The sequence below is a fragment of the Cimex lectularius genome, unplaced genomic scaffold (assembly GCF_000648675.2).
Source record: "Cimex lectularius strain Harlan isolate CLEC.00 unplaced genomic scaffold, Clec_2.1 scaffold11, whole genome shotgun sequence".
In the NCBI taxonomy this organism is placed as follows: Eukaryota; Metazoa; Arthropoda; class Insecta; order Hemiptera; family Cimicidae; genus Cimex; species Cimex lectularius.
In genome coordinates this window covers 401,616-416,214 of record NW_019392673.1, presented here as the reverse complement: position 1 = coordinate 416,214, position 14,599 = coordinate 401,616, and the positions used below count along the sequence as shown (strand labels likewise).

Below are 14,599 nucleotides of genomic sequence, written 5' to 3'. Positions count from 1 at the left end.
ACATTTGTTAATTATTATTTCTTGTGCTTATTAATCTTTGAATTGTTTAAATAATTTTTATTTTTGTACAAAAAAGTACAAACGAAAGTTTCTGACAAAAGCAATGGTCAAAATAAAAACAGAAACAACCAACAAGATGCGGCCATTTTTGTTACAATTGCAAATTTAGAAAAAAGAAAACATTTAATGCACCTTGCAAAAGAAAAAAAATGTTCACCAATATTTTGACATTTTTGATAGATAAATTTTGGAACTAAATCTATTTAAAAAATTCAAAGACAATACACGATCTACCAATATAATACAATTTCACATAATAGAGATATAAAACAAATCTATGTATTAATTAAGTTAAACCATGGCAAATAGAATTCCAAGTTAAATAGTAAGTCATTTCCATAATGTAATCAACTGTGCTTAATTATACTTTATTATTTGAATAATTTACTCCTTTTTGAATGAGCTGAACAGAAAACTTCCCCCTTTAATGTCATAAAATATTTTGGGAATTGTATAAATTAAACAGTCTTAACGATGTAAAAGCAAAAAGGATGTTTAGTTTAATTTATTTCTCTTTTTAACCTCTGAATAAATAGTTTATGTACATGTTGAAATTTTCTTACAATCTAACAAAATGACAACTTGTTTAAAATTTATTTGAACTGTACAAAAGAGCCTATGCTTTGAAACTTGCGTTTTAGATGATAGTTTATATGTTAATGTTAATCTATGAAATCTTTATAAAGTAAATAAAACAAAAGAGTTCTGCAATTTCAACAGCTCAAATTAAGCAATTTTCTTATGTAAATACCTGCTATACTTACCGCGAGAGTGATGCTTAAGCTCGATCTACTGGATCCACTCTGTAATGGAAAAAAAAAAATTACAAAAGGCAAAATATATAGTATGATGTAAACTTACAATTACGTAGTAATTGCATTTGTCGCCTTCACAACAGTCGACGCACTTCCAGTCTTCATACCAAACATAGGTGCAGTACGGCAAGTATTTATTCATCGTCCTTCTACAATGTTCTTTCCGGGCGCACCGCTTGCTAAAATAATACTGTTTCTGCGCTCCGGCTTGCCAGTACGGTGTAGCTGTCGAAAGAAAATTTTACAAATACTTGACCTAAAGATTTAAACAGACAAGAATTCAAGAAATACATTGGATGAAACATGATAAAAGGAACACGGGTGAAAAGATTCTTTTTGACTGTTTCTAAGAAAATTATTTCAATTTTGCTTTCAAGTATATTCTGTCTGATTATGCAGTATGCATGAGCATTACACTTTAAAATTATACAATTGCCAACTTGCTTTAACAACAAAGATATATTGTGTAATACATAAGAGTAAATATTAGGAGAAATTCCAAAGAACGCTAAACACATTTCTGATTGGTTGGTCTGCCTACCCTCATTGGGACAGTCTGTGAGATGCATTTTGGCATAACACACTAAAGATGTGAAGTCACGGTGTGGATAGGCAGACCAAAATTATCAGAAATGACCAAATTTCAGGTTCATCACTCGCAGAACACAGGAAGAAATTTCGCCATCTTTAAAACTAACTGGTCTAAACTGAGTAAACAACTTATGGAATCATATTGATCATTATTTTATTGTTATTTTTATGCCAATTTAAAAGATAGTTTAGTCATTTACAATCATTTTTGTCCATAAATTCTTGCTGTTTTGTTCTGTCAGACTATTCAGTAGTGGGTCTGTGAATTATTTTTCAGTAATGTCAGGCTGAACAGAACTGAGAAAAAAATATTTGCAGTGCATGAAAATGACATAGTTCAACCACTGAATATGATGAGAAGCTGAAACACATCTAAACTACATGACTGAAGTCGTTATTTCTGATCTTTTCCATCTGCAAACACAAAACTCAAAAATTGTATAAATATATAATTTTTTTACTCAATTTTCAAAACAAAATTGTAAGTGAATATTAAAAATTTATTTGTTTAAACATTCACAAAAGGTAACAGTCATGTAATGTTTTAGTTATTTAGATTAGTTTCCCTTTGTAACTCTTCCAAACTATTTTAATAGCCATTAATGACTGAAAAAAAATATCAATGTTTATATGTGTTTATTGCATATAATATTTGCTAATATTAAAAAGATATATAAAAAATCATAGATTGGTTTTTAAAAAAATTGGCTTGAATAGAATTAAACATGGTTTAACATTCCTCCAACTTGTTAATTTAAGTAAGCTAAAACTATAATTTACCATTTAATCATACGTTTGAGGTCTCATATACAAGAAATAAAAAAAAGGAAATAGTATTAAATGTTCCAAAATTGTGTAAATACAACAATAAAATGTGTGTGGCATTAATTTTGATATAAGATTATTAAATGAAAGACAATCCTATATTATGTAATTCCATAAAATAAGGGATCGCAATTTGGTTCAATACATGCTAACAATGAGAATTACAATCCCTTACAAGTGTATTTAGTGTCAATTGTACATAGTTGTTGGTAAACTATAGACATGTATGTATGCTATAAAAAATAGATATGAAATTGTGTCCAAAGGGAAAATTATATCATGTGTTGATATAAAAATTGTTGGTAAACTATAGACATGTATGTATGTTATAAAAAATATATATGAAATTGTGTCCAAAGGGAAAATTATATCATGTGTTGATATAAAAACTGTTATTTAATGTATCTATAAAAATAAATATATGAGTCTATTAAGGGAGTAAATTGATTTTTTTTTGTAAATAATAATTTATGTCCTTGTTAATTTTAAAGTTTCAAAAACTGAAAACCCATGTCTTTTTATAGATATTACATGCACGAACACACAAACAAATCAAACTTTTTCAAAGTTATTTGTTGTTGTTCAAACCTTGTTCTAGCTTAAAATCTACTCAAATAATTATATGTTAAAAACACACACACACGTTTGTAGGAAGTGGTAGATCTAGAATTTAAGGTATAAAATATTTCTAACATTAAAAGTTAGATATCTCACGTTTAGATTAAATTCCATCCAAGAGATGATCTTCTGTCAACCCCCTCATTATGCTCTTGTTAGAGAGCTACCATAAACCGGAGCATCTTGGCAAAATGTGTTTGTTGTCTGGATATGGACTCTTACTTTTGAGCCAAAGCCCACGTATGTGCCCAGCATGTAGAGATAGGTCGCTTAATGCTCACTTAAATGAAGGGGGCATTCCTTGGCTCCATATAGAAAGCGTGTAGGAATGTCACCCGATGTGAAAATTGTGTTTGAGCATGCAACAGGTGGGGTATACAGAGTTAAATGTCAATACTGCCATAGTGGATCCACTGAATAAAACATAGTTCAGTGTCACTAGAACGAGGTTTCTATCTTGTCTCTTTCCTGAGATTTGAAAGAGATTTTTGGGACATTTGTTTTGCAAACTATATTAAATTTTTCACAAGATAACATTTCAGTTGAAAAATTTGTGCTTTTAAATACACAGTAGCCGCTCAAAGAATGACATATAGTAAAACCCATGTTTTTGTGGAAATACTCAATTGTGGCTGGAGCGATGGCTTTTCTATTAAAGGTAAAATTTGGGGATTTTACTAAAGTATTCTCATAATTACATTTACATTTTTTTTTTAAATTATCTTAGTGAAATATCCTTTGCAGGTTGAAAAACGTGATACGAACCGAAGGAGAGCAGCAACACAAGAATATCGTACATGTCATATTTTCAATTAAAACATTTATTAGTTGGTAACGCTAGAGGTGTGCCTGATTTCTCTTTTGATCGGGAGTAGCTTTGGCTGTGACGCTGCCAACCCAGCCCTGCAGAAGGGCCAAACAGAGAAGAACAGTTTTAAAGGCTCTACATGAAAACCTAACAACACAAATTAAGCAGAAGCGAGTCGTCTCCCTTCTTGTAAAATGATCTCATGCTTGCCGATATGGCCTTCAGGTCTTAAAAGATCCTTGTGTCTTTTTCAGGACACCGAGTAAGACAGGGAATGAATGTACTTATTACGATGAATGTTTAGTGTGAGGGCCAATGGCAGAATATTGAGCCCTATCAACCGTCAATCAGTTAAATTAACTGAGTGAATGTCATGTAAATAAGAAAGAATGTATTTAAGAATGAGTGAAAGTGTAAGTGGAGTTGGATCTAGAAACTGATTGCATTTGGGCTGAAATGACCTGGCTGTTGATGATATCCCCTGAAACCCGAACTCTGCGGTGCTACGGGCAAGACCAACGTATGACCAGACTGCCAACACTTGGGGTGGGTGATTCTCGAGGACTGCCAGTAATTTATTGTAAATTATAAAAACTGGAATTACCAGTGGATTGCTAGAAGTGGCTCAACTCTGTATACGCGTATATGTATGTACATACCTGTGCAGATTTGAGCTTATTAAATAACTCAATCAGTTCAACACATAAGAGGGATGAAATCGAACCACTGAAAAACGCTATGGACTTGCTTTAAAAGCCAATAAAATTATGATTGCGAAAGATCGAATTGCATCTGACAGACAAAACATTGAAAAAGACCAAACTACGTCCATTACACTGTAAACCCTGAGAGATAAATGTCACAAACAAGATTGACGTTTAAAAAAACTTTAACAAAACCAGCAATAGTTTGTAACAATGTAACAAGTGTTCAAGAAAAAAAAAAGGCTTTGACCCAACATCATCACAGAGCCATACTTACTCCCCCATTTGATTTCCGTGAGGCACATTTCCTCGTTCTGCTTGCACGTCATTATTGTCTGCGTGCATTTTTCGTTGTTGCTGTCTTGCAAATTGCACACGAAACAATCCAACGCCCAACCTGTTGACATCAACAACTTTAAAAATGTTCGATTTAAATTAGTTTATGCAAAACTCTTCACCTGAATCGAACAAGGCTAGGAGAAGAAAAACCCCTAAAACGGAAAATTTCATGTCTACGGTTAAATCAAAACTGAAAAATAATTGACTGTGACACGCCCAACCATAATATTTTGTTTACATCACCTAAACGGTTTCCTTTAAACAGGTTAGTCAACAAAGACTTTTTTTTAATTCAACAGGTTTTTTTTTTAGCTGTTGATATATTCAGGACGCATTTATTTATTTTTTTTCAACACGACAGGATGAAAATGTTTGATCAATGGTATGGGTTTGAGAGTAGGTTTAATAATTGTAGTGAATAATTGAATCAAACATTTGAGGCAAAAATTGAATCGTTTTTATTATTAAAATCTAGTCTTATTTGGTTTAAAATATAAGTTTTTAGTCTTTTTTAAGAATCTATGTTTGAATTTAAACCTAAAGGCAAAAATAAGGTAAATTTGGAGCTTTTTTCTTAAATATTTTGAATCTTTGTTACTTGAGAATCTAATGGTTCAGCAAAGCAGGATTTTATTTAAACAATTTAATTGTTAAAGAGTTTCAACAGATTAGTTAATTTTTATATTATTCTTTTAAACATGCGGTTGAAAACAGAAATAGAGTTATCCAGGTGGCTTGGGAATGAGTGCGTGCGTTGCCCTGTTTACATTAATCTCACCGAGTTAACCTTTGTCACTGGTTTTGTTTACGTATTCCGGATCCGTTTCTGCACAGCGACTGCAGGATCTGCAGGCTGCCCACGGGTTCTTTTCAGCAGGAAGCAAGTTCGGGGATTAAATCGGAGGCGGTCCGTCAAAATAAAAACATAAAAATAATGGACGTCGGACTGGACGAGATCATAAAACGGAAGAGGAGGCTCCAGGGAAAAAGGAGCCGAGGGTGAGTACCAAAATGGCACAGTCCTCCATAATTCACTGGGGTTGGAATTCGGTGTCCTTTTATTTTTACCACCTCCTTTTACAGTTTTTCAAGCATTGTGTGATCTTTTGTGAAAATTACGAAATAAACCGACGTTTTCAGATTTCAAAAAGTGGCAATTTTGTGGCCTATTTCACAACTCTCGCCATGGAAGCCAGTACATAACAAAACGATAAACAAACCGACAAAATTTTCTTTTAAGAATTTCAACTAAAACCTAATTTAACAATTAATTTAAAAAAAAAACAATAAAACAGTAATAACAATAATTAAACGGATATACAATACACTAAGACTTTTCCTACCATTTGGAAACAAAAGGCTTAAAAAGAAACATTCTTTTGCCCTAAGAACACCTGCCACAAGTAAAACCTTTAAAAAAGTAAATTCAAACAAGAAAATTGAATAAGCAATTGTCCATGCATTTACATGAAAATAAACAAAAATGTACATTAATAAACAAAATTTTAGAATTTGGCAACAGAAATATTCTGATCAGTGCTTGGTTTATTATTATAAATCCTGACCTGTATTTTATTTATAGCCTAGAGGCCATTATATATTTCCTCCATGGTTAATGGATATTATAAATAAATATAAACAGTAAGCCAATATATTTAGTGGTCTAATTGGGAGTTGGTGTCCGAGAGGATCGAAGTCTCGATAGTCAAGTAGTTTTAACTCTTTGCATGGATCAGTTTCCAACTCATTAGTTACTCGGTTCCACATACGAAGCTATTCAAAAATATGAAAATCAATAGTTTCTTCAGTGAAATGATGGAAGGAACATCATCCATGTCTTTGTTCATTAACTGTGATTATTCAAATGATGAAGCTGTCATGTTGCTGTACCATCATTGATAAAGAAGAGAAAAATGAAAAGATTTTGTGGTCATGCGTTTTTTTAACTTCATGGTATGCCAACTTCAATGTCGCATTTTTTTGAGTATTCAGGAAATGTAAAATCATAAAACAGGGTGTTTCTCACTTCTCTCGCAAATAATATGAACACCTGTTGATTGCCCATCTTGAAAATCACCCGAAACCAAACAACTAAAGTCACTACAGTAGCGTTGTCCCATTCAGATACATTAGAAGAAAATCATTGCAGATTGGTTAGTAACTAGAATCTCAAATCAGTTTCTTTTGAGTTGCTCCGTATGTAGATGGCCTGTGAGGAGCTGTTAGGTTTCGAGTAGAAACGACAGGATCATATTTGAGCGGATGGCTATATCGTATGCAATGGTCAGTTCGCATGAGGATGGTAGGGATGTCAGATGTGTGATTTGGTAAATTGTGGGGTCCAGAGCGCTACCCTGAGGAATGTCAGCATGGATAGTATGTGGAGAGGGAATTGCTTTCAGTGACAATGCCGACAATGAAAAACCGGTAAGTGAAGTATTAGATAGTAGACACGATAGCTCAATTGGTAAGAGCAGCAGTGTATTGAGCCGAAGGTCATGGGTTCGAATTCCACTTGTGACACTAACTTTTTCATCTCAATCAAAGAAGTAACTTAGTCAATTGACCACTAAAACGTAAATGGATCTAATTAATCTGTAAGTTTATGTCCCAACCTACAAACTAAATGAAAGCAGAATCTATACCCAAGGTTATGCAGATGACATTGTCAAATTAGCATTAAAAGAGTTCGCCCAAAGAGCACTAAACATGGTGGAACAATGGTGTTCACACGGGGACTTAAAGCAAACTCCTCAAAAGCTACCCTACTTGCTTTCACCAAGAAAAAAACACATATAAATACAAGGCCTATGCTTCTACAGGGTGTCCTTTTTAGATTGCCTGGCTGAATTTCTCTGGAACCAATGACTATCAAAAAATAAAAAATAGATGTGCAATATTTTTAGTCTAGTTTCAAATTTTTACCTTTCATTGTTGAAAAATTACACCGGGTACCTCAGACACAGTACAACTTCAAAATTTCCAATTTGATCCTATACATCTTGACACATCATTTTAACCCTCCATTGGGTGCACCTCTGAATGAAACAAAGCCAGGCGCACCCGGCCTGAAAGGCCACCTACCTGTTTTACCCTCCCCTTCCTCTCTAATCAATTTAATCCAAAACACCGTTAAGGTAGCCTTTGCTTGGATTTTCGGAAATCAAATACAACAAATTGGATGGAAACAAACATGTTTATTGAATATAATGAAGCTTAAACTAAAACAACAAAAATTGCGAATTTTGTACAACAAGTTTTTAAAAATTAATCAAACCAAGTATCATAATATTAAAAAATAGTGGAAAAATGTAGTATACAGTCTAATGTGGCGCAACCATTCTTTGCCGCTGTCGCGGGCCTACGCTGAATCTTCAAAATCTGCAGCCTAATAACAGGCTTGGCACAGTGGATTTATGTGGCTAAGGCAGATCGGTTGATGGCAATTTTTACATTCGTAATTTGTCATCCTTCTAAATCCTGTTTCAGCCATGCACATGCCACATTTGCGTCTTTTTGGAGGTAAGGTGGGCGTATTTTCAGGTTTTTCTTGTGGTAAAAACCTTTTCAAGCGGGATTGTAGGTGAGTCGGCATTCCATTTGTATTTAGACTTCGTCGGGCTAGTTGTCTAATCGTAAGTTGATGAGACAAATTTTTGAGGAAGATTATCCTTTTTAGCGGTTCCAGTTTATTCGCAATCGAAATCACTTGAGAATTTATGCTGGCTATGTTCAGACAGGCAAAGAAGATGACCATCGGTCAGCGTCTTGTGTTCCGGCTCACACTGAACGTTGCACACATTTGATCAGCAGTGTCAACTCCACCTTTGGTGGTATTGTAAAACGTAATCACTTCTGGCTTTTGCTGCTCTCCGGTATTTTGATCAATGGCATTTCGTGGAGTGATGAAACGAGAATCACATTTTTCCCTTTCTTTGGAACGTATGAAACCAAAGTGTTACCGTTGTTGAAGCCGAACAAGCTGCTGTGTCGAGCCCTCCCTCTGACATTGACAAAATTGTCTGGTATCTGTCTTTTATTTTTTTTAATTGTGCCAACATAAGACAGCCTCTTTTTTTTCAAATCATTAATGAGATCTATGTCTGGGAACCAATTATCAGTGGTTATGTTGCGCCCTGTCTCAAAAAGGAGTTTGGCGATTCGTTTCACCACTTCACTTGGCTTGTTGCTGACAAAAAATGGCCCTTCAGGCTGTTTTCCTGCGTATATCTCTATGTTGTAGGTGTGTATCATTTTGGCATCAACAAGGGCAAATACCTTTATACCATATTTGTTTGGTTTGGAGGGAATGTATTGCCTGAATGCACACCTCCCATGGAGGTGCATCTAATCAATTGTAACATTTTCTCCGGGGAGGTAGTTTTTTTGGTAGTTTGAACAAAACAATCAAATATTTCACGAATTGGGCAAAGTCGATCATATTCTTTCTGTTGTGCTTGGCTCGTATGATTGTCAAAACAAATACAACGTATGAGGAACTTGAATCTTTTTATGCCCATCACCAGGCCAAATTTCTCAACCCCAACTCCTTCTGTGCCCCATAGCTCCTCCAGACTCTGACGATTTCCTCTGTATGCTCCAGCAAGGTATAATAAACCAATGAATGCCTTGATTTCAATGATGTCTGTTTCCTTGGCATCCCTCTCTCTGGCAAATTTGGATTTGACTGAATCTATGTATTGATTGGTATATTTTACAATCAATTCCAAAATTTCTGTAGTGAACAAACATTCCCAACATTGCAATATCGTTTTTGCATTTCTAGTATGACCCTTCATCTTCTTGTTTCGTTTCTGAGTCCTCGTCACGTTGCTGTACTTCGTCCAGAGAATCTATATCGCTATCTTCGCCAAAATCCTCAACCAGCGCTGGATCATCAGAAGCATCATCCTTGAGGAGTTTTCTAATTTTGGCAACATCATTATGGTTGGAAAAATCATACATTTTTTTGTCCATTTCAGCAGGAAATCTAGAATAAAAGTGAGGAAAACTGAATTGAAAAGTAAAATGAACGATTACAACAAAAATATAGTGAAAAAACTTATCTTTTAATTTATGACGCAGTCGGCTTGACAAGCCAGGATGGGTCTAGGCTAGCAGAGTGAAGGTTGACGACAGAATGAATTAGGGATTCCTATGCACCACCCCTAAATAGGAAACTACTAGGAGGGGTGTCCCGTTAGGCCGCCAGGTAAAAGAATGGCAGGCAAAAAGGTGTTTAGCTGGCCTCTCAGGCCAGCTGTGCCCGACGGAGGGTTAAAGGATTTTTTATGCTGAAAATTTGCAATCGGATTTTAAATTTGTCAAAAAATGACAAAGTTAGGCAAAAAGTTTGGAAAAAAACCAGTCATTTGGTTTGCTATTTATTAACATTTCATGTTCGAATGCCTGCCTTGCATAAAGATGCAAAGATTTGCTCTTTTTAACCATTCTCCATCAGTGCTCAGGGCGATACAGTCAGGGGAAATGGATTGACATTTTCTATGCTTTGCCGCAGTTCTTCAACTGAGGGTGCTGGGTTATGATTGGTGTAGACACTGTTTTTTAAATGGCCCGACAGAAAATAGTGGAGTTAAATTAGGTGACCGAGGAAGCCAAATGTACGAATTTAATCTTGGGCAAAGTGCAGCCCAAATCACCACCAACATCAATACATTTTGGGGGAAGGGAAGTAGTAGTGAATGCACGATGCAGTGATAACTTCAGGGATTTCAATCTCAATGACAGTGAAGGTCGCGGTAGGCCTTCTGTTGTGGACAACAACTAATTCAAAATGTTGATTGACAAAAATTCACGTAAGACAATACAGAAAATTTTATAAGAGCTTAGTGTAAACCATCAACCGTTGTTCGCCATCTGGAGCAAATTGGTAAAGTAGCTTGGCAAATGAGTACCGCATGGACTAACCGAAGAAATTGGTGCTTTGAAATTTGCAAATCTCTTATGTTGCACCACCAAAATGAACCATTTCTCTGTTGAATCATACAGTGATGAGAGATGGATTCTGTACAATGACAAGAGGCGTACAGGTCAATGGTCGGACAAGGATGAAGAGCCAAAAACTTCCCGAAACCAAATCTGCCCCCCAAAAAAGCTATGGTGACTGTTTGATGGTTTATTGCTTATCCTGAATTATGGTGAAATTATCACAGACGAAATATTGCCAAAAAATTGACAAAATGCCCAGGAAGCTGCAAAGTCTTTGTCCAGCATTGGTAAACCGTGGTGAGAGGCTGATTCTTCTTCACGATGCCAGGCCACATGGTCCAATGCTAACCCTGCGGAAATTTAAAAACTTACGATATAAAACCTTACTGCGCCCTCTATATTCACCCGAGTCTTGCGGGATTCAATTTTTCTGGCAGTGAAGCCAAAAATGCTTTCCAAGACTTTTGTGAGTCAAAATAAAGGGTTTTATGTCAGTGGAGTAAAAGCGTTTATTTATGTTGGCAAATATGTAGAGTATGATGGTGTCACCCTCTTCTACCAGATTTTGACCAATGATGTTGCACCTAGCTTCGTCTGTCCACTCTAATCCCTTCCGGAGCCCTTCTGGTTGGAGGGGTTTGTGAGTTCCTCTTGGTGCGGCCACACAGATCGTGACAATGGAAAATATTTCGAATACATTTTCTTTATTTTATTAAAATTAAAAATAGTTTTACTGCCTTTTTCAAACTGCATTACTTTTGCACCATCCCAGTATGGATTAAATAATACAACAATGACAATAAGAAGGTCAATTTTTATTAAATTTACCATTGAAAAAAAACTGAACTTACTTTAATGACTATGGGGTTAAGTGCAATTTGAATAATTGATATAATTTAGAACATTTATTTAATTATGTGATTTACCCTGAGGTCTATGGGATGATAACTTTTTGTTGTAACAGGGGTTTATAACAGTGAAAAAACGATATTGAGTTCAAATTCAGGGTTGCTGTGTTAATGTTTTAACTGTTGTCACACCAACTCCCCCCACAAATATTATTTTTTTGACAATTGACATGTTATTGTATTTAGTCTTTTAGAGATGTTTAATAGACAAATTAGAATCATTAAAATTATCACTATAATTAATAAAAATTAGGTTATTCTTTTTTTATTTCTTTTTGATCTTTCCTCTTTATTCAAAATATGTAGTATAAATATAATTAGATTTTAATTTATATGATTGTGATTTATTTTTTGAATAATAATTCCGTATCAAAACATCTCATCAAATTTTCTTCTGTTTTAGTCCTTTAAATGGGAAAGGGCCGATGCGTGGGCCAAAGGCAGGTGGAATAAAGAAGAAGTTAAAACAGAGGAAAAGCGGTGGCAACAGCAACGGCAGCAGAGTTGGAGGTGGAGGCGGTGGCACTGGTAAAATAGTCGACGCTCGTTTTAAAATAATAGAAAAGACAAGGTCCAAAATTGTGGATGCTCGAGAGAGGCTGAATCAAAGACTAAAACAGACAGATGCTAGGGAACGTATTCTGAGAAAGAGCTCAATTAGTAGCATAGCCAAAGTGAGAGGCGAGGCTGTAATTCCGAGGAGGACTATCAGAAACCCTGTCGCACGGTTGCAAGACACATTTGGAAGTACATGTAAGCATTTTTATTTTAATAAACTATTTTGATTTTTTACAAAATTTTGATTTTTTTCCAGACAGGACAGCAAGGCCTGATCCGTATGGCAGGGCTTTAAAGACTGGGGCCGCGAGAGGGTCTACGGCGTATATGGACATTGACTCTGAGTGGAACACGAGGCTTAACGCTCTTCCTCATCTTGAGGTACATTTGTCAAGGATAAGAGACTCCCCGCCAGCATGGACTCCAATGGTATTTAAAAAAAAAATTGTAGTTCACATATCATTAAAAAACTTGCGATATGCTCATTTGATACTTTATAATTTAGGTAAGGTCTCCAGAAGAGCGGGCAAGGAAAGGAAATACAACTTTGTACAGGTGTGTTTAAAAAAAAATTTTTTTTCCTAATATTTTCTACAATTTTATATTTGTTTTGGTTATTTCTAGAGCAAAGGAAGATATTAAATCCCGATTGGAGCCTATAAGGCAAGAAGGATACAGGATTGTCGTTTCCAATCTTCAACCCTCTGTAACCCATGAAGACATTAAGGTTTGTTTAAGTTTAATTGAGGTAAATAATTTCTTTAAAAAAATTTTAATTTTTTTTGTAGGAATTGTTCGAGGATATAGGTACTCTTATAGGATCGAGGGTCGTGAGGCCCGGGACTGCCGAAGTTGTGTATAAAAATATGGAAGATGCTGTGACAGCTGTCGATACTTATCACAACAGACAGCTCGACGGACAGCCGATGAAATGTCTTCTGGTCAAACCAAGGACAAAGTGAGTTGAAAATTGCAAATTTGTATGACTTTCATAAACTAAAAAAAAAATTATTTCAGCAATAACAGCCCGGCTTCCAAAAGCATCGGGACCAAAGGATGCATCGTCCCTGACACAAACACAGTACATAAGGCACTTTTCATGAAATGACAACCCTGAGATGATTGTAGGCGATTGATTTTTATTTATATCGTAAATGCCTTTATTTCTGCAAATTTTAGTTTACATACCTAATAAAAAAAATTTCAGACTACTTCTGAGATTATTTTTTTTATACCGTTTAACAGGTGGACTTTTTGTTTAACTTTCATACCACTTTCTCTGTATTATCTTACGGAGAGATATTGTAATGTAGTTTTCACTGTACATTTTCTTTTGTAATAATAAAATCAATATTGTGTATTTGCTGATTTTGTTAAACCTTCTTGGTCTATTGTTTACCAGCATCCCGTATTCTGGCTGACGCCACTCCCGTTCAGGCCTCTCATAATTTTCTTGTGATGGGCATGGATTTTTTTAAAATTACCTTTGGTTTTAGTGACCCTGCTTTCACCCTATATACATCATTTTCCAATCCACTCAGAATTGTGTTCATTTTATTGCATAGTTTGCCACAATACTGTTAATCAGCAGATTGAAAAAAAGTACAATTTCTAATGAAAACTAAATTTTCACATAAAATAGATTTTTTGTTATACAAATCCAAAAATTATGTTAGTTTCAATTGTTATGCAATAAATGCGGGTCAAACATTAAAAAGCGAGACATACTGACAGATGTTACACTGCAACAGGCCAGGCCATCACTCTAAAGCCTAGTAAGCACTGGAATTCTTTGTTTGGACTCTTTGTCGCAGACTGTCCCGCTACATTGTTGCTCCGGAAATCATGAAAGCATCAAGTTTGTGTCTGAGCCATGTCGAATGAGGTCTCGCTCTCAGGGATTGCAGTAGCACTACGTAGCTCTACAGAGTAAAAAAAATAAGAGCTAACAAAAAGCCACCATGTTGGTGGATTTGTGGGATATTCAAGGATCGAAATAAGCATGGGGACGATCCTTTTGTCACCCAGATGCAGGTCCTCGGTGAAGAGTCCGAACAAAGAATCCCAGTGCGTACTAGGGTTAAGAAGAGTTGGGACGCAGGTAGCCTTATGACTGAGTGGCCTCCATCCTGATAGAGTTCAATTTTTCTTCAATTGTTTAAAAATAAAAGAAAAAAAAGGAAATCTGGTGTTAAATAAAATAAACGTTTGAGTGAAACTTAAAAGGTTTTTATTAATGAATGGCACAACTTTAATATAAGATGGAAATTTTACAAATATATATATGTGTATGTATGTATAATATTTATAATGTTTGGATATTAATACTATATTATCCACTTAAATATTTCTTTACACAAACAAATACATTTTATTTTTTATTCATAATTGTCTACGATTCTAAGACAAGCTTTTTACATGCAC

The 14,599-nt window shown here is 35.1% G+C and overlaps 2 protein-coding genes across 2 annotated transcripts; one reads left to right on the top strand and one right to left on the bottom strand.

The window, feature by feature from the left end:
* Positions 1–267: 267 nt before the first annotated feature.
* On the bottom strand, positions 268–5,017 carry LOC106669435. The gene is made up of 4 exons (XM_014398918.2): positions 4,880–5,017; positions 4,699–4,818; positions 922–1,100; positions 268–863 (listed from the first exon to the last, which is right to left on the bottom strand). The coding sequence occupies exons 1-4, from the start codon at positions 4,929–4,931 to the stop codon at positions 774–776; spliced, it is 441 nt and encodes a 146-aa protein (XP_014254404.1). The 5' UTR covers positions 4,932–5,017; the 3' UTR covers positions 268–773.
* A 456-nt stretch (positions 5,018–5,473) lies between these two features.
* On the top strand, positions 5,474–13,388 carry LOC106669434 (polymerase delta-interacting protein 3-like). Its single transcript, XM_014398917.2, has 7 exons — positions 5,474–5,759; positions 12,021–12,370; positions 12,432–12,604; positions 12,681–12,730; positions 12,800–12,902; positions 12,964–13,133; positions 13,193–13,388. Exons 1-7 carry the CDS (start codon positions 5,695–5,697, stop codon positions 13,281–13,283), a joined length of 1,002 nt encoding a protein of 333 aa, XP_014254403.1. The 5' UTR covers positions 5,474–5,694; the 3' UTR covers positions 13,284–13,388.
* Positions 13,389–14,599: the final 1,211 nt, after the last annotated feature.